General features: G+C 46.3%; 1 protein-coding gene across 6 annotated transcripts in view; it reads left to right on the plus strand.

The window, feature by feature from the left end:
- The window catches only part of PHF14 (PHD finger protein 14), a 174,904-nt gene that overhangs the window by 40,990 nt on the left and 113,856 nt on the right, over window positions 1–20,058 (plus strand). For all 6 annotated transcript variants that reach the window (XM_021000090.2, XM_021000091.2, XM_021000089.2 and 3 more), the window contains 6 exons: window positions 10,771–10,917; window positions 12,016–12,286; window positions 12,556–12,662; window positions 13,950–14,045; window positions 15,325–15,428; window positions 17,059–17,190. In XM_021000090.2, coding sequence (XP_020855749.1) covers window positions 10,771–10,917; window positions 12,016–12,286; window positions 12,556–12,662; window positions 13,950–14,045; window positions 15,325–15,428; window positions 17,059–17,190 — 857 coding nt within the window. The remainder of the gene's footprint in view (window positions 1–10,770; window positions 10,918–12,015; window positions 12,287–12,555; window positions 12,663–13,949; window positions 14,046–15,324; window positions 15,429–17,058; window positions 17,191–20,058) is intronic.

A 20,058-nucleotide genomic window follows, 5' to 3' on the forward strand; every position in this document is an offset into this window, starting at 1 on the left:
AGAGAGAAACAGCAGTGACACGTGTACAAATTTGTGCATCCATCACAGCCATGGTGGTCTATAGAGTCCATGAATGAGAGCAAACAGGGAAAAAAATGAATTCAGCTTGTACCTAAAGTGCAAACCAGTAGTCCGAAAGAATGTAGAAAAGAGTAATTATAAAGTTAAGAGCAAAAATAAATAGAATATAAAATGAAAGAACATTTGAGTTGACTTGATAAACCCAGAAGCTCATTTGAAAAAATGAACCAAGAATATTCAAGAGGAATACTACCCACAGCTATATTCTGACAAATTAAATAAATTAGAACTAATAGATGCCTATCTACAAAAGCATAATTTACCCAAACGGACACAATGGGAAATACTAATTTCTTCTTGGAAGAAGAAAAGTAGGTCATCAGAGAATTATCCCACACAAAGACACATGCCCCAGATGGATTACCAGGTTAATGCTTTTGACCCTTCCACAAACAAATAATCCCTGTGCTATGTAGAGCATTCATAAATGTGGAGAAAGATGGAATGTAACCCAATATCTTTTCTGAAGCAAGTACCTTATGGATTTTAAAGCATGACAAGGACAACACCATGAAGACAATTATAGCTCCTTTCCCCTAATTAGTGTAGAATGAAAAAATAAAGAAATAGCAGAACATATCAAAGCAGTAAACACATTATTTACCATGAACAAGCAGGGCTTGGCTCAATGCAGTATATCGTGTTAGCAAAAGTCTCAAACTCGTATGATTAAATCATGAAGTACAGAAAACATTTTTTTGATGGAACTTAGCATTCATTCATATTAAGACACTTAAAGAAACAGGAATAGAGCAGCACCTTTTAACCTCTTTGTGTCTTGGATTCCTTTGGTGTTCAGGTTGGTGAATTCTCTGGACCCCTGCTCAGAGTGATGTTTTCAGAGGCATAGAGTAATGTACATGAGATTACACTGTAAGCCAGTTATACTGAATTATGGTTATCAAGCATTAAAAGTTCCAAGTTCAAGGATGCCAGGTTCAGAATCTTTGGAATAGAGTGTTTCTTCACCATGATAACAATGACCTACCCGAAACCAAGAGCCAACATGCTGGCAGTACTGAAACCTTAGGGGCATTCTTGGTGGAGATGAGCAGAACCAGAGTGCCCCAGTCTTTGCTTTTATTTAACACAGCATTAGAAGTTCTTGACATTGCAGAAAAATAGGAACAAAGATCTCAGGATGTTACTGTTGGAAACATAGGTCAAAGTATGCTTATTCTCTGCTGACATGATAATAGTGCATCTAGAAAAATCCATTTATCTTTATCAGAAAATTAATTGAAACAATAAATAAGATCAAAGGTCCAGGGTACGAGCTTCATCCAGAGAAATCATTTGTATTCTTACTGCCTAGACTCAAGGTTCAGGAAATATTACTTTAAAAACCCCTTGTCAGAACGCAGACCATCCTATCTTCGTGGTCTTGCAGTTCCCAAGGGAAAAGAATGCTACTTTTGCCATCACCTTTCTCCTCTCCTTTAAGAAGAGATTAGTCCTTTTCCCCTCCCCTATGACTTCCCCTTTTCCCTGTAACTTAAATACCAAGGCTCTCTTTCCCTATGCTGCTGGTGTCTTTGGTATAGGGAGTTTCCACACACATGTGCCTTTCCCTTATAATAAATCCAGTTGCAATGCATGTCTCATGGACTTGTGGTGTTGTTTTTGGTTAACAATACAGTGGTCTGTACCGGTACAGGTCATCGTCAAGGTTGACTCGTGAAAGTGGCCCCAAGATGAGGTCTACCAAGTACACGTGCATCCCGGCGGGGTGGGGCGCTTAGGAAGCCTGAGTGGCTGGCAGCCCCTCCACTGCTCTCACTGGCCTCGAGCTCTCAAAGGCCCGGAGCTGGTCTGGCTTTCAAAGCTTTGGCCAGATTCCCCATGGTGAGTTTTGGGGAGTTTTTAGGTAAGATTCACCCTCAGTGAGAAGGCCTGGATTGGGTGGCCGTCAGTGTCATTGAAAGGATCTCAGATCCAGAAATCTTTCAATAGATGGTGAGTTGGAACCCGAGCAGGGAGTTTTCAGAGAAAGGTGGTTAAAAAAAAATTCATCTTTCTTTCCTACATAAGTGTATATATGTATTTCCTTTTAATTCTGCACACCCAGTGTCATGAAATGGCCAGTTCTACAAAGCCTAATTCCAAGATAGGCTTTTTGTTATGATGGGATTTTATAGTCGGCGTTTTTGGTAGTAATTGGGCCGTTGGCTCAGACTTGGAAATCTCTGGGTGGTGAGGCTGGTGTAACATCTCACCCCTCCCTAAGATCTGCTTCACTCTCTGTGACGTTGCTGTGCAGCCAGTCTCCTGAGAATATGCTGACTCGTCTTTCTAGCTGTTGAATTACTCCCTACCCTTTAGAAGCCAAGTTGGGTGCCACCTTCTCCACAGTTCCCACCTTGGGGCGCTGCCTTCCCTCCCCACGCTACATGTTGGTCCGTCTGCTTCATCCATCGTGGCGTGGTTCCTCAGTTTCCAAGGTTTGTGTCATATCCCCTTAGTAAACTGTGAGCACCCTAACGGCTAGGACCATCCCTTGTCTTGCCTTTTCTCTCTCTCTTCTCTTACCCCCCCCCCTTCTGCCAGTGCCTGGAACAGCCGCCTTCACACAGCAGGCACCAAAGAGAAGCTTGCTCCTGTGTATTGGATTATGATGGCATTGGCTGGGACAGCATGGGGCTGTGCCCAGTTTTGTGACTGTGACTTCCTCACGTCTTGTATTCCCTGTTTGACTCTGTTCTTTGTATGTGCAAGGTTATTCCTTGTTTGCTAATTTCTTGCTGTGTGAAGATGGGCAGAGCATGGGACCACCGTGCGGCAAGCTAAGGACATGCCTTTGGGTCTCTTACCACTCTTTGGTGTGGGACCTGTTCTCTCATGCCTTGACGGGATGATGTCTTTTCCACCTTCTTGGGATGCTTTGAGTCAGTGTGTGAAAGCAAAGCGTCCGGCCACCTTTTAAAGAAATGTTACCCGTGAAGTCAAAGACTTTGATGGAGTGGTTCTTTGATGTGTGTTTCAGCAATGTCTCCCCTCTTTAACAGCGTTTGTAAAGTGCTTATCACAACGTTTAGCACACGGCAGGTGTCTAATAAATGCTTATTCCTGCCCTGCTCCATTCCATCTGGTGTCAGGGCTATGGGAGCGAAGGGGCTTCTCGGAGTCAGGCTGGACCTCCTGTTTCCTGTCTGCCTCTGAGATGCTCTTGCCCATCCTTCCCTCCACATGTCAGCAGAGCTGGCTGTGCCATCTTACTCGTCCTCGTGCTTGGGCACAGGTACTCTGGGTATTTGGGCAGGCCGTTGGCTGGGGGCCTTCAACAACCAGCTTTCCTCCCTCCCCAGTTGTTAGTGCCTGGTTTGTATCGACTTAGATGAACCAATCAGTGAACATTTGTTCAGTGCCTACTGTGTGCCAGGCACTGTGCTAAAACTCTGGGTGCAGAAGGAGGCAAAGCATAGGCCCTGCCCTCAAGGAGGTCACGGTTTAATGGGGATTTTGTGTCACGTTCAGAGGTAAGGTTGTCTCTTTTGCTGGGGAGAGGCTGTTAGGCTTTTTCCTTTGCCTCCTCAGCCCCGGACACAGAGCCAGGCACACAGGAGGTGCTTAATCAGTGCCTGTTGATTGGTCAGGATTCCTGTGGTCTTGTCGCCTCCTTTTTACATGATAAGTGAGGTTCTTTTTCTAAGCAACAGCACCCGCACGCTTTAGTGGGTACAGTTAATGCTGCTTCCACCTCTTGGTTTTCTGGGACCTCAGATCACAGGTACGTTAGGTAAGTTCTCAGGGAGAAATTCTCTGCCGCTGTAGCTGTCTCTTTCTCTGCGGCAGAGACATCAGGGGTTACCGACTCAGCTGTGGCCACACACTGGTTGGCCAAGGGCGGCCTGGCTCCCAGACTGGCCAGCTCCTCCCTGGGCTGGGAGACTTCTTCTTGAGATGCTGTTCTTGTAGCAGGATGGTCTTGAAAAACACCCCCGTGATCTGAGTCCTTTCTGGTCAGGAGAGTCACGCCTGAGGATGCTGAATTTGTTGTTCCCCTGTGATTCTCGTAGAAATGGAAATTATTAAAAGAGAACAGGGTTACGGAATAGTTGTCGACCATGGTTTTGGTATGTGGCTCTTTGGTCAATAGGCTTTGGGGCCATTTACAGTTTAGTAGAGCGATGGGTCTATCATAGTGTGATGCTGACTGGGTTGGGGTAAGGTGTTCTGGGGGGTCAGTGGGCTCAGTCCCTTCAGGACAGGGTCCAGGGTCAGTCAGGGTCACTGCAGGCAGGAAGCCAGGGGCTCAGCAGGTAATGAGCCCCCCCCCCGAGACTGAGGGCCAGGTCACAGTGGACAGTTTTCCTGTCACCTCCTCCAGACTTCCTGCCCAACAAAGTGGTCCCCAGACCTGATTCCTATTCACCAGACAGCTGAGCTTGCAGAGACTTGTGGATTGGGTTCTTGGAAAGCTGGTCTCCTGGCCTCTTCTCTTTGGAGATTGGGCTAAGGCCTGGCCCAAGGGACCCCAACATGTCATTGCTGCCGCCGCTCCTTGTTCTTCCTTTACTACAGAGTCTCCTTTTTGGGAGGGGGGCACAAAATCAAGGGATTGTTGGCACATCTGTGCATGTTCTTATACAATAAGCGTTTAGTGAATACTGAAACTTCAGGGGGTTTGAACATTTAAAAACAAGGGCTTTTGATGAATCACTCGGGTACTAATGAGGGTTACCTTTCGTAGTATCAACAGACTATCACAACGTCCTGAGACATTACAAGAGAAATGAGCCTGCTGCATGTGGAGCCCACAGGGTTCCCAGGCTTTACGGAAGTTTACGTTTGGTTCATAGCAGGACCAAGGGAGGCCAAGATGCCGGGAAGGGGTGTGACATGGGAGGGGGAGTGTGCCTGCAAAGGCGGGACAAAAGACAAGACCACTCCCCGTGGGGAGGAGCAAGGTGATGGCGAAAGCCTTGTTCTTTTCCCCTGGGCAGAGCCAGGCTGTGAAGATAGGAGGGTCCGCCTATCTGCAAAGGACCCCACTGCACAAACATCATCCCAGCCTGGCAGAGACCCAAGGACACACAAGGAGTCCAGCTTGGGGTGCAAACAGCAAGTCATGTCAGCTCAGGGGGAGCTTTGTCCTTGTTACATTCAGGGCCTCCTGCGTGGGCGGCATCCAGCGTTTCTGGAAAATGTGGCAGCTCCAAAAGATGAGTTCAGGGGACTCCTTAACAGTAGTAATAAGTATTCAGATTAGGGGCTGCTTTATTTCAACCTGATTATGCTTTCAGCTAGGAGTCATTTTACCTAATTAGCATATTTAATTAAAGCAGTTCTTTAATTAAGGCAATTCCTTTGTTTGTTATGTCACTATCTTACTCTCAGTTTTGGTAATGTGTGACACCCTAAAAAAGCTAGTCCTTATAGACTGATTTATTACATTGAGTTTTTAAAGTTTTCATAGCTGTTTCTTACAGACAATAAAAGAAAGATGGGATTAAGAAAACGTATCAGGGCCTCAAGTCTATTTGTGAGTGGCAGCTTCCTAATTATTTCAGCACTTTGTAGCACAGATGGGTAGATGGCGCTGTGTGTGTTATGTTAACAGCATGGTTTTTGTAGCCAGTTGAATCTCCTGATGTGTGTTGCTTTTCCATCGGCCAAGGACATCAGGATTATAAAGTTAACCAGGGTACAGGATGACTGAGGCCAATCTCCAAAGCTCTCAGCAGGCCGGAGTAAACAGCCAGGGAAAGTGTAAAGTTCCGAAGGTGGAGTAAAAATAGTCAGCTTCCCCAGCCTGGAGTCTAGGGGTGAGAATCTAGCTAGGTCAGCAATTCCTAGGAAAATAAAACCTGAGGTCTTGGTGGGCTACATCATTATTAAAAGTTTTTTTAATCCACTTTGTAATTGATGTAACAATAACATAAGGAGTACTTAAGACAAATTCCATTCAGTGGAAAGAGTAGTTAACTGCAGTGGGTCACTGATGGGTGGTAATGGCAATGGTTGCCATCTGGTAGTTTCATGTTTTACTTTATTTTTCCTTTTTAAAAATTTTTATTGTTTTTGTTCTTTTTTTTCTACAACACGACTAATAGGAAATATGTTTTGCATGACTACATACATTTAACCTATATCAAATTGCTTGTCTTCTCATTGAGGGGAGAGGGAGAGAAGTTGGAACTCAAAAAAAAAAGTTAAAAATGTTCATATGTAGTTGGAAAAAAATATATATTTTTAAAAAGGCAGTTGCTGATTTGCATTGGTAGAGGGTATTTCCTTGCCAGGAGTTCTTTATATCTGTTTTTTTAAGTGACATTAATTACTTCCATAAAAACAAGCTTTACATATTGGTCCTTTGGACTGAAGCCTGATGCATTATTGTACACAGACCCCAAAAAAGAGAGATACCATTATTACATGTTCTTCTGGACAACTAATGTTGCTGCCCAGGTTAGAAACCAGTCAAGGCTGAACTACCGTGTCTATATGCAATTGATCACATGCATTGAAAAGCAGTAGCTTTACTAGAAAGGACGTCAGGTGCTGAAATGCCCCATCGGGAAATGAAGTGTTCAAAGAAGAAGCATTGATAAAACATTTTTTTCTAGGAAGAAATATGTTCCGTGTAACTGAATTTCCTTCTTTTTAATTTAATTTTTTGTGTTGCATTTTAAGTTCTGAACTATCTCCAACCCTCCGTACCCTGCACTAGAGAAGGCCGTTTGACATAGATTTTATAAATGTATGTAAGACCATACTATGCGTACTTCTGTTCATCATCAGTTCTTTCTCTGGAAGTGAATAGCATCTTTCTTCATAGGTCCTGGGTAGTTGATTTGAGTATAATACTCAGAGTAACTTGGTTGTTCACAAGTATTTCTTGAACATTATTGCCGTTACTGCATACAGTGTTCTCTTGGTTATGCTCATTTCACTTTTCATTATTTCTTGCAAGTCTTTCCATGTTTTTCTAAAGTCAACCTGCTCATCATTTCTTATATCACAGTGGTATTCCATCACAACCGTATTCCGAAGCTTGTTCAGCCATTCACCAATTGATGGGCATCCCCTCACTTTCCAGTTCTTTGCCGCCACAAAGAGAGTTACTATAAGTAGTTTAGAACATATAGGTTCTTTTCCCTTTTCCCTGATCGCCTTTGGAAACATGCTCGTTGTTTTGCTGAGTCAGAGGTATACATAGGCTAATAACTCTGGGCATAATTCCAGATTGCTCTCCAGAGTGGTTGGAGGTTCAGAAAAACCAAGCAGCTCATCAGCCACACCCAGTGTTCTTTATCCTGTTCCATAGCCGTAGTCTTCTTTCTGTTCCTTAGAGAAGGGAGGAAGTTGCCTTCTTGTCTCCCTTTGGGGCAGTGCCTGTTTGTCGTAATTTCACAGCATTCCATTTTGATTTTGCTCCTCTCCTTCATCCTCTTGTCACTGTATTGTTGATTGTCTTCCTGGTTGGGTTTCCTTCACTCTGTCTCAGCTCCTGCGAGTCTTCGCCTCCTCTGAATTCTTCACATTCCACGTTGTGGTCATGTTTCCTTACATTCCTGTGTCATGCTTTGTTTAGCTAAGCCCATATTAATGGGCATGTCTTTGCAGTTCTTTGCTTCGCTTCTCAGCTGAGAAAGCATCTAGGTACATAGTTCAAGTCAATTCGCATTGGAGTAGAAAAATGCTGACCTGAATTCAATTGCTGTCATTTGTGAAAATCTCTGCTAATGTACAGGTGCTGGTTTGTGATGACACAGACTTTCTCTGTTGTCCATACTGGGCAGTAGATTGGGTGCTGGGGATGAGGTGTGTACAGGGCGCCACACCAGGTACCATACAAGTCAGAGTTTACAGTGACCTGGTGCTGACTGTTTAGGTGATTAAATCATGAGAATGCATTTGAATCTAGATATAATGGTCAGTTTTGCTATGGGATGCAGCCTAGGAATTGTTTTGCATGTAATACACGTTTTAAATTTTAAAAAGAATTTTTATTGATGTTTTTTAATAGTAACATTGTTTTCCCCAGTATCTGTCCTCATTCTCCCTCCCAGAGGCCCATCTCATATAACAAATAGCAATTTTTTTTTTTGGTGAAGCATTTGGGGTTAAGTGACTTGCCCAGAGTCACACAGCTAGTGAGTGTTATGTGTCTGAGGCCGGATTTGAACTCAGGTCCTCCTGACTCCAGGGCCTCTATCCACTCAAATAGCATTTTTTAAGACAAAAGAAAAAGAAGGGGAAAGAAATCATCAAAACGGATGAATACATTGAAAAAGTCTGAAAATATATGTAATGTATAACATTTATGGACGCCTGCCTTTGCAGAGGGCTGGGGCAGGAATTTTCTTCTCATATCTTCTTTCAGGCCATGTATAATACGTTCAAAATCCTGTGCTGCCTTTTTTTGTTTTGTTCTTAAACACGAAGAACAATTCACCAACAAATATTGGCAGAAAGCCTAGTGGCTGAAAGCATCCTGTTGAACACTAAATGCTGTGCAAGAGACTTGACTTGAATGTGGGGATAAGAGAAAGCAAGGTTGCTGGGATGGGCCCAGGCGGTGCAGGCCAGTGGCCAGATGAGGGGCTAAAGGGCCAAGTGACTGTGGCCGGTCCTGGTCTGGGTAGCGCATTGTGGAATTAGGCCTTCCATTCTAGCGGTGAGCTTAGGACAGGCAAACTAATTAGTTTTAGTTTTATGCTAGACAGAATGTAATTAGGAAGGTAAATCTGCTGCTAAGAATACCTTAATGCCTCCCAAAGCCTTGTAGAAATTAGATGTACACAAAGCCCTCCAAAAGAAAGGGGTGTGTGTGTGTGTGTGTGTGTGTGTGTGTCCTTCCACATCTCTTCAGTAAAGTAAGTAGAAGCATTGAGATGATCCCAGGAAAAGAGAAAAGTAAATTTGTATCCTTTTCCCCATGCATCTAGGTAGCTTCCTCCGCTTACAGCTGGCACCTGAGGGTGGCCCAAGGAGGTAGCATCTGGCCTGGAGCCCATGAAGAGGCCCAGTCAAGAGCACTTTTTGGTGTTGCTCTAGCTGAACATTCCTTTCTGCACCACAGTGTGCGTGTGTTTATTTGTCTGTCAGGCAGTCAGTTGGGTGCTTGGGGGGGCCCCTTTGTGAAATGGGGTTGGGAGCACAGGGGTTTTCAAACCTTGTGTGGGCCACCGTGGGCCTCTTTCTGACCCTGCCTCAACTCCAGGCTCTGCTTTGATGGAGGAAATGGATCCTCAGTTGTCGTTTCCAAAAAGATCCTCTCTGAGGGAGCCGGCAGAGTAATAGCTTGTGATGCTTTTTAATGGACCTTTGTGTGAAATTTGGAGAGTTGAGAGAGGGAGCCTGGCCTCTGGGTCTGTTTAAACAACTCAGTGAAATGCCCAGCTTCCATGTACAGAGAAGAACAGACAAAGAGGCTAGCACCCCAAACGGCAGCTGTCTCATTGCCACCCTTTGCTTTTCCATTTACGTTCTGCTGGCAGCTTTTGAAGCCAGCCTTGGGAGTGCTTTTATTTTTCCTTCTTTTGGAAAAGCTTGGGTTTGAATCATCTCTCGCTGACATTGACCAGTTCTGTGACTTTGGGCAAGTCAGTGACCCACTCTGAATTCCAGTTTTGTCCTCTGTGTAATGGAGATGATTCCTGTTATACTAATTCCCTCAAGAGATTGTTTGGAGACCCCAGTGAGATTGGGTGTAACGCGTTAGTCAACCTTGATGAGGTATGTAAATGTTGGTGGTTGGTTCCTGTGATTAAAGCATAGGCCTAGAGAGGCTAGTTGCCTGCTTTCCTTCCCGTGCCAAAAAAGCTGCAGCTTCAGAATTTGTTTATTAAACGGTAATTTACATGTATTTGCATTTTGTATTTTACAGAAACATTGCTTTTATAGACGTAAAATTTTGTTTTTTTAAAAGAAAATCTTATTGATAGAATTCATTGAAAGTCCAGTTTAAAATTGTAAAATTTTGTAAATTATGCATTTGTAAAGAGATTGATTTTAAAAACTATAGAAATAATTGGAAAGTACCTTTCATTTGTATGGCTCTTTGTGGTTTTCAGAACATCTTTGTTGACTTCCCTAAATTCATCCCAGTACCCTTTGGAGCTGTGTGTGAGACCTTGGTTCCTCTCTTGATTTGAGAGGTGGTAGAGGTTGATGAGACCCTGAAGACATTTGTCACATGCCTCTCCTACCAGGGTCTGAGTCCCCGGGACTTGAAGTCCTCATTTTTTCCCACTATGCCATGTTGCCTTTCTGTCCTTTCAGATTAGGTTTTTGGGGAAAAAATGAACAAAACTCAGTTTTCTCTGTCTACTATCTTGCCAAAACGTTTCTTAAATTTCATCTGTTTAGAGTTTTAAAATTTCCCATGTGATTTTTCAGTCAGTTAAAATTATTTTCATTCTGAGTATTAATGAATATATACTGACATAGTACAAGACAAACTCTTCATACTGAAACCATTTTTTCATGTAGATTATGGTTGAAGGAGCAGTCACATACATGATTTTCAGGAGTTACTGCCTTTAGTCATTCTTGAAGTAATTATCATTCTGTAGTGATATTCAACAGAAAGCTAAGTTTTATGTTAATGCATAATAATAGCTAACATTTAGATGGTACTTCAAGGTTTGCCAAGCCCTTTATAAATGTTAGCTGATTTGATATTTGTATTACCATTGTTGAGATGGACACCTTTAATTATCTTCCTCTCTTTTTTGATACTAGGATATAGCCGACCCATTTTTTGCTTATTGCAAACAGCATGCAGACAGACTAGACAGAAAGTGGAAGAGGAAAAACTACCTGGCGCTACAGTCTTACTGTAAGATGTCTTTGCAAGAAAGGGAGAAGCAGCTGTCCCCTGAGGCCCAGGTACCTCCTCCCACCCTCCCAGGGTCCGACTTGGTGCTTTTGAGCCATTCCTGAGAGTGGAGGGGCATCAGGCCTACACAAGCACTTGGGTGGGCTCTTAGAACCTACAGTAAGAGCCAGAATTGGTGGAGAAAGAAGGCCTTTTGAAATCCTTTGGGGCCGATTGCTGTCGTCCTCTTGGTTTTGAGGTTTTCAGGTTAACCTTTCAAGAGGTTTTATTCTCCTGGAAGGAGTGAGCCAGCACATAGCTGCCACTAGGGGGTGGTCGGTGCCATGGGCCATCGGGCCATTTTTATCTTGAAAACAAATGTCCTTAAAATAGGAAGTGAGAGAGGTCGAGCTTGCCTTTTGATCTTGCCAGGACAGCACCCACTTGGGGAGAGGAAGCTGACTTAGCCTCCTGGCAGGGGGTGGCCTGCCCTCGGCTAGACCCTGCCTTTGTTGGCACTGAGGTGTGGTTCAGGCTGTGGTGCAGGGGCCAGCTTGACTCACTGTGAAGGACCAAAAGCAGTTTTGGTTCATAGGAATCCCCAAGCTGCTTCTCCTTGGAGTTCTCCTGAGGGCACCGTGGAGAACTTTATCCACTTGAGAGATGAGGGAAATCCTTGGGGCCACACATACCCCCCCCCCCCAAAACACATACACACAGGAATATTCTTATTCCAGTTGCAGTGCTATGTGTGCTGTGTATATAAAGTAGTCTGTCTGTTGCTTTAGCCCTTTGCTCACTCATGCTGTGTTCCAGCCCCGTGAGCCTCTGCTGTCCTTTAGCCTTAGCGTTCCACCTCTGGCCTCCATGATTCTGCAGGCCTGGAAGGTCTGTGGGGGTTGTCTCAGCTCAGGTATCAGCACCTGTGCAGCAGCCCCTCCCCCATCCATCAGGCACCTCCGTTTTGCTTCCACCCACCTCCAGTGCTGTACCTGTTTCCTGAGGGCAGAGGATATCCCATCTTTTTCCTTGGGTGGTCCCAACACACAATATGTAGTTAATCAGTGTTGGTTGAATTTAATTGGTCTCTGCATTCCATTTTTATGTCTTTTAAATGTATTGATTATTCCTTTATATTCAGACTGACTTGAAATGCATTTCTTTCCCAGGCCAGAATCAATGCGCGACTGCAGCAGTATCGGGCCAAGGCAGAACTGGCTCGTTCCACCAGGCCTCAGGCCTGGGTGCCCAGAGAAAAGCTGCCTCGGCCTCTGACCAGCAGCGCCTCGGCCATTCGTAAACTGATGCGGAAAGCTGAGCTCATGGGTATCAGCACAGACATCTTCCCCGTGGACACGTCAGACACTAGCTCCAGTGTGGACGGGCGGCGAAAGCACAAACAGCCGGCTTTGACTGCGGACTTTGTGAACTACTATTTTGGTCAGTATGGACAGGTCACACACACAGTGAGGTCTGGTCAGTCTTTTCCTCCAGCATTTCTTCCATGCTGCTGCCAAGTCCTGTAGCCAGCCCCCTGCCAGGACAGGTCACGTTCTGCGTGCCTCTTTCCTTAGCCTTAGACTCACCTAGACAAGCCCTCAGATAGTACTGGCACGCATGTCTGCCTGCTCCCTCGGGCAGGGGAGGGTGGCCGATGTCACTGGACTTTCTTATTTTGTGAAGTAACGTGGTCTGTTTGCTTTAAATAGAGAGAAACATGCGCATGATTCAGATCCAGGAGAACATGGCTGAGCAGAAGAACATCAAGGACAAGCTGGAAAATGAACAGGAGAAGCTGCACGTGGAGTACAACAAGGTGAGTGAAGGCTGGGCTCACACACAGGCAGCCAAGGCCGCCACACGCCCTGGGAGGGGTGCGAGGGGGCCCGTGAGGGCTGCCATAAGGCGCTGCACCTTGAGTCTGTGGGACCCAAGTTCAAAAGTGGCCTCAGACACATGTGAACCTGGGGACCATAGGCCAGCTACTCCCTCATCTGTAAACTGTAAATGTAGCAGCACCTGCCTCCTCCTGTGGTGCCTGAGAGGGTCAGTGAGGGCATCTGCAGGAAGTGATGTGCAGACCTGAGTGTGCCCTGGAAATATTAGCCACCATTGTTATGTCGTGATCTGGACTCCACGTGCACATTTGCACAGCCATGTTTCTGTGAATTGAGGCGTTTGGAGCGCCCTGAATGTATTAGGATTTCCGTTTCATTTTTGTTTTCTTCTGGATTTGGAAGGAGCTCACACTTTAAACTTCCATTAGGAAAGTACGGAAACAAGACACAACAAGAAAACTTGCATTGTATTTTAGCAGCATTTCCAAATAAGAGTGGAGGGTGTTGCCCTTGCTTTTGAACTTCTTTTAAGCCTGAAGGCAACTTGCCGTAGAGGTCCATGAGCTGGCCAGTGGGTGAGGAGGGCCTGAGTGAAGGCCTGCCCTGGCACATCCCGGCTGTGTGAGCCTGGGCAGGCTGCGCTTTCTGCCGAGACTACCCCGCCTCGTGCTCTCAGGCCCTTCACTCCTCAGGCCCCGGCTCCTCTCTCTCTCTCCCACCCTGCGTGTTTCATTAATCTGGGGAGCCGCTGGCACATCTCCTTCTGTCTGGTCACCTGGACGGCACTCTAGTGCCAGGCATCGTGTGGTTGCTGATGAGAGTTCTGACAGATGATCTCTTGGGTCCTTGGATAGCTGTATCAGTCTGTTCTGAGTCATTTTCCATCCGAGTAACCGAAACGTTTTTTAGATGCAGCGGTCCCTGAACACCTGTGAAGAATGTTCTGGTGACTGGGGGGTCCGAGAGACCTTTGGATTGAAGTCCACCTCACGCTATTGAGCAGTGTGAGGCACAGTGACCACATAGTTGGCCTGGGGGCTGGCCTGGGCTAGGTTCCAGTGCCTTGTCTCACACACATTGGCTGGCAGGCCTGGGGCACTTGCTGAATTCCTCAGGGCCAGACTGTAGCCTTTCCTGGTAGGTTCCCCCCCCCACCCCAGTAGAGCCCCCAGGGCCATACCAGAAAGTAAAACAGCTGCCAGTGTGGTGAGGGGCACAGGGGAGCACCTTCCTGTCATGACTTTTTCTTCCTTTCCTTTCATTAGCTGTGTGAATCTTTAGAAGAACTCCAGAACCTGAATGGAAAGCTCAGAAATGAAGGACAAGGGATCTGGGCCTTGCTGGGCAGAATCACTGGACAGGTGGGTCTCTCTCCTGCCATGCCCCTTTGATGTCCCCTAGCCTTCATGTGGCTCCATAGATGATTCTCCAGGAATCGTCTTCTAGTCCATCTGTCAGCTTGTGTTTGGTTGAGTCCAAGTGATGCTTTGGGGATCATGATTTCTGACTGAAGCCTATGGAGAGCTCCATAAACTACCCCTTGGAAACCTACAGTTTAATTTTGTTGTTGTAATAGCTGTTTTGTTTGCAGAACTCTGCCATTTGCACTCACTGGTTGCCCTGTCACTGGTGATGAAGCCAGACCCAAGCACAAGTTAATCATGGCAAATTCTCTCCTGCCCCTTTGGCAAGGCCACATGTTAGGGAGGGAAGGGCAAAGGAGAGCAAAGAGCAGGTGGTCGTGTTGAAGGACCAGCCTGCTTCTTGCTTCAGGAGTGCAGAGTGCTTGTGGTCATTGGCACAGACGTGCCCGGCCAGCTCAGTGTTAGGAGCCATTGTGCTGGGAGGAATGCTGGTGGGATTCTTGGATGACCCTTGGGTTAGAGAAGTGCCTCTTCTCAGCTAGGTGTGGAAAGATGCTCAGAGAAGGCTGCAGCGGAACTCCAAGGAGGGCAGAGTCTGTGATATAGTTGAGATCAGTTATTTTAGCAAAGCATGCGTTCGAATTAGCTGTCATTGAGGAGTGGGGTGGCACTGAATCGCCAGGCCTGAGGAGCAGTGGGTGGTGCGAGAGGCTCTTAAGGTGGGCTTCAGAGAGCTTGGTGTCTTCCATTGTTCCTTCCCCTTGCCAGGCCGGCTGTTTGCAGGGTCTCTGAAGGTGCCTGTCCAGACCCCGCTCCCTGGGTTCTGTCTGGGTAAGCCACTGCTCAGAGATGGCCATGATCTGGGGGAAAGTCCAGGGAGGGTCTTGGCCACCTTTGGGCAGAGCTTGGGCCAATAAGATCGTTTTTCTGATTCATCTGTGGAGCACCAGCATGGCTTGGGACAATGGCCTCCCTCTTCTTCTGTTGGGTAGAGGCAGGCCTTTCCCTTCTTTGTTTTCCACTCGCCTCTGGGAAGTGGCCTTGTCTGCCGGGGACTGTATTCTCCTTAAAGAAAAGGAGCGAGGGGCTCTCTTGGCTGCCCCCGGGCCACCCTGTCAGAAGCCAGTGGTGGCTGGCAGGCCAGATGGCCAAACAGTCTGTCCCTGGTCATCAGGGGGACAGTCGGGGATGGGGAGGACTGTCATTTGGTCCACAAGGAGAAGGGGATTGCCTGTGGTCTTTCAGACCCTAAAAACTGCATTGTTTACATCAATAGAAGTTGAACATACCGGCCATCTTGCGAGCACCCAAGGAGAGAAAGCCCAGCAAAAAGGAAGGCGGTGCCCAAAAGACTTCGGCCCTGCCTGCTGTCCTTTACAGGCAAGTATTGACAATCTGATGGGGCAGAGCAGGTTGGGAGGGTGGGGCTGGGCCGGAGCCGCTCTTGTAGGGCCAGGTCATGGGGTCCTGGCCAAGAGTAGCCAATGTACCTTTCATACCCATTCCATTTTTCTTGTGTGCCCAGTCAGCGTGATTCAGTATGATAGGTTTTTGTTTTGTTTCCTTGTTTGGCTTATTCTGCAGTGTGACATTTAGTGCACAGGGAGCTCCTCCCCAGCCCACAGCCTCCCATGGTCCAGGGGAGGGAGGCCAGGCCATGTGTGGGGTAAGCTGAGCCCCTGCTGCCATGTTGGGAGATGGCAGGCAGAGAAGGCAGTCTTCCTTGGAAGTCCAACAGGACCAGTGCTGTGGCTGGGCCTCCTCAGAACTGATGGAGAGCCCAGTAGCCGCTGTACCTGTGGAGGGCCTTCAGCCACCTCTCTTTGGGAGCTAAGGTGGTTCATTGGAGAATCAGCCATTGAGATAAGATACTTTTTTGTCCATTACAATATCATACACATTACTTGTTCTTCTGAGGGGTTGGGTGATCATATTGGCACTATGGCAGCCCCCTAATACCAACGTAGGTGGGCAGCTTCTTTGCACCTTAGATTCTTACACCCCTGGAGCCCTGGGAAGCTAAGTCACCTGCCCAGGCTCTTACAGCCAGGACCTGGGCCCAGCTTTCCAGCCTCTCCACCAACCTGTGGCTGTAACGGTAGAAAATAAAATCCCAGTTTCCTTTCTGTGCACACACACTCATCCACCCACATCATTCTTAGTGAGTGGTACCTTTGCCGTGATGAACTTCAGCTAGAATCCCATTTGATTTCTGTTTATAATCACTTCCCCTTAAGGGTACTTTGCATCTGTTTTGCACAGTTTGGTGTCTGAGAGTCTTTGAAAACTTGACTTTTGCAGTTTGTAATAACTGGTTTATTTTCTAAACGCCAGCATTTAATTTGGAAATGCTTCATTTTCTGTCTAAGTTATCTTGGGAGGATTTGTTGAAGAATATTTTTAGATTTCAAACGTTCATGTTAGAAAATTAAGTGAATTTTGTTTACATCTGAAATTCTTTAATATGTCAGTTTTGATTGTCTTTAGATATCTGTGAATTATTTTTAGCATAAATTCCAAATAGTAAGATATTTGGGGAAAATGGCCCTTGGATGTGGAAGGATTTCCTGTATGTTGTCCATAAGAGAATTGAGTGGACTTTTCCATACCTTCTGGATTTTTTTTTCCTTATCTTATTCAGCACTAAGGAATCAATCTAAGGCAACCATGCATTTCCAACTCTTTAAGCCAAGTGTAACAGATAGTTATGTCCTTCTTAGAAGATTTTGAATATGACAGTTCCTTAGTTAAGCTTTTGAACTGGTCATTGAAGACCCCATTGGTATTGAGAATTTGATAATAATCACTACCTCCCAACACACATATGTGAAGGAAATGTTTGTTGTCTGTTACAAAAAAAAAAAGAAAGCAATAAAAGTTGGTAATTAAGGAAATGGCCTATAGAAAGGAGTCTTTGTAACACTTTCCATTTTAGCATATGGTTAGAAATGGTTGGCTGTCTTTGAATAGTTTATTCTTTTCATGCTTTTTTCCCTGCCTTTCTTCACAGTTGTGGGATTTGTAAGAAGAGCCATGACCAACATCTCCTTTTACTGTGTGATACCTGTAAGCTGCATTATCATCTGGGCTGTCTGGATCCCCCTCTGACGAGGATGCCAAGAAAGACCAAAAACAGTTACTGGTGAGAATGGTTCTGGGCTCCTGGCCGTGACTGCTGGGTTTGTTGTTCGTGGGACATGAGAGCCCAATTTAGGCAAAGCCAGAGAGTGGATGTTATCAGCACCTTCTTGAGTGTTTATTCTGCCTGCATTTGCACCGGCTGTGCCAATGTGCCCCCTCTAACTCTAGGCAGCTTTTTGCTGTCCTTAATGACTCTTGGTGACCCTGCTTGGGGTTTTCTTGGCAAAGACGCTGGAATGCTTGGCCATTTCCTTCTCCAGATCATTTGGCAGATGAGGAAACTGAGGCAAGCAGGGTAAAGTGACTTGTTCAGGGTTACTAGGCGAGTAAATGTCTGAGTCTAGATTTGAACCAGATTCGACTTGGTCCGGGCACTTCATCCACTGTGCCACCTAGCCGCCCATGTCCAACTCTTTGAAACCCCATGCACCAGCTGTCCATGGGGTTTTTTTGTCAGGGATACTAGGATGTTTTGCATTTCTTTCTCCAGTTTTGTGCAGGCAAGGCTTAAGTTACTTGCCCAGGGTCACACAACTAGGCAGAGTCTGAGGCTGGATTTGAACTCAGGTCTTTCTGACTCCAGGCCCAGTGCTGGCAGGTGCCAGCTGCCCACAGCCACATAGGTGGTTCAGTGGAGAGAGCCACAGGGTCTAGGGGCAGGAGGACCTGAGTTCAAATCTGTCCTCAGACACTTCCTAGTTGTATGTTTCTGGGTAAGTCACTTCACCTCTGTCTCCATCAGTTTCCTCATCTGTAAAATGGGGATTGTGACAGCACTTCCTCCCAGGAGTGTTTTGAGGACCAAATGAAACCTTCGAGTGTCTGTGAATGTTGGTGGTGAGGAGTGATTGTTTGCAGCTGTCTCTGCCTTAGCAGTGAGAGAGCCCCTAGCCCTCCAAGAGGAAGCAGCACTGCATACTCACCCTGCCGATTGAAGGGTTGCACGTTTGTTCTGTGTGAGGCCTCAGAGGAAAGAGCTGTCAGCATTCCTGAGGTGGGGCCAGCAGCACCACGGAGCTGGTGAATGCAGGGAGGAATGGCTCAGGTCCACAGCCTCATTGCTCAGGGGAAGAATTAGGACAGAGTCACCAGGGCCAGGGGTTTCTGGAGCCTTGAAAAACACCTCTCATCTTTGATGTGCTTTACTCTGCAGGTGCCTAGGGGAGTGAGGTGGGAGCTGTTTTGTGTGTGTGTGTGTGTGTGTGTGTGTGTGTGTGTGTGTGTGCGTGTGTGTTTGTGTGCGCGCGTGCGTATATATGTATGTCTAGAATGCATGTGTAATTTGGTGGTAGTAATGTACCTATACACATTGTACTCTCAGCTCTGTTGTTATTTACTCACTTTAGAAATGGCTTTGTCCCTCCTCATAACTGTCTCAGGAAGCTCCTGGGCCCTTTCTCAGAGCAAGTGCTCTTTAAACCTTTCCATGCAGTTTTTGCTTTAGCCTAAATAATTCAGATCCATTATTCTAAGTTGGTTTAATAGAATTTTTTAACCTGGTCAGCCTTGAGACAGAGATTTCTATTTCTTTGATTTTTTTTAAGCTCTTCCTTAAAAATTCTCTGTTAAGAAACTGATCAGATCTCAGTTTGACTCCTTTGCCCACCATACTTTTTTCCTTAAAGATTTTATGTAGTTATTCATGTAGTGTAAACTTATTAAGTGCTATTTGTCAGCCATGGTAAGTCAGTCAGCATTTTATAAGAAGAAGTAAAGAACTACAGTTCCTTGTAATGCAAATGCATTTAGATAATCCACTTAATGTTCCTAAAGTGGTACGGAATTATTACAAGTAATCAATTTCATGGACATTTGTTAAGGAAGGAATCGTGTGGCCCAAAGGCCTGAGGATGCAGCAGGGAACCAGGACTGGCCGTAGCATGCCTAAATACATCCAGGTCACAGGCAGGATGTGAAGGTATACAGTCGGCTTCAAGCTTTATGCTGCGAGAAATCAATCAATTCCTGCTGTCGAGGAGCATGTGTGAGGCTGGTGGGCATGGGAAGAGCTCAGAGAACAGAACCCAAGTTCCAATGTGGTCAGTGCTCTGGTGCAGGGCAGATTGGTGAGGGAGGTCCTGCCTAGCCTGGGCATGAGAGAGGTGGCGAAGAGCGAGGTCCAGCTCAATGCCACCTCGTCCCTGCATGTGCTGGGTCATGCCACCCAGCAGCAGTATTTTCTTTTGAATTCCCAGAACACTCGGGGCTTTTTTGTCAGAACACTCTTCTCCCCTACCACTTGAAGTACTTACTGTGTGCTGTGGACCATGCTAAGCCCTGAGGATACAAGGAAAGACACAAGATGGCCCCTTCTCTCAAGGAACTCATGGTCTAAAGGGGGAAACCATCTGAAAACAAATGGATACAAACAAGAGACATAGAGGAGAAAGTAGGAGAATGAGCAGAAGGAAGGTCCTGGCATGAAGAGGGAGGAGAAATGGCTTCTTGGCGAGGATTGGATGGTAGCTGATAACTTGGAGGGGACGAGGAGACAGAGAGGAGGAGGGAAGGAATCCTGGGCACGAGGGAAGAGCCAAGGAAAATGCTCAGAATCTAGAGTTTGCTGAGGCGGGAGCAGGACAGTGTCCAGGGCTGCAGAGGGGTCAGAGAGGCTGACAGCGAGAAGAGCCCATTCGGTTTGGCCACAGAGATGTTAATAACTTTGGAGAGGGCGGTGTCGTCTGAGCAGAGAAAGTGGAGGCGCTCGTGTAGATGGTCTTCTCCACTAAGGGCCGCAGGGAGAGACGACAGTGGTGAGCGTGGGTGGAAGGACCACGTGAGGCTGGTTTGTGGATGGGAGAGACATGGGCCTTTTTGGGGCTTATGGGTGATGAAGAAATGGTGGGGCACTCCGGAGCAAGGCAGCAGG

The sequence above is a fragment of the Phascolarctos cinereus genome, unplaced genomic scaffold (assembly GCF_003287225.1).
Source record: "Phascolarctos cinereus isolate Bilbo 61053 unplaced genomic scaffold, phaCin_HiC Scaffold_1;HRSCAF=81, whole genome shotgun sequence".
In the NCBI taxonomy this organism is placed as follows: domain Eukaryota; kingdom Metazoa; phylum Chordata; class Mammalia; order Diprotodontia; family Phascolarctidae; genus Phascolarctos; species Phascolarctos cinereus.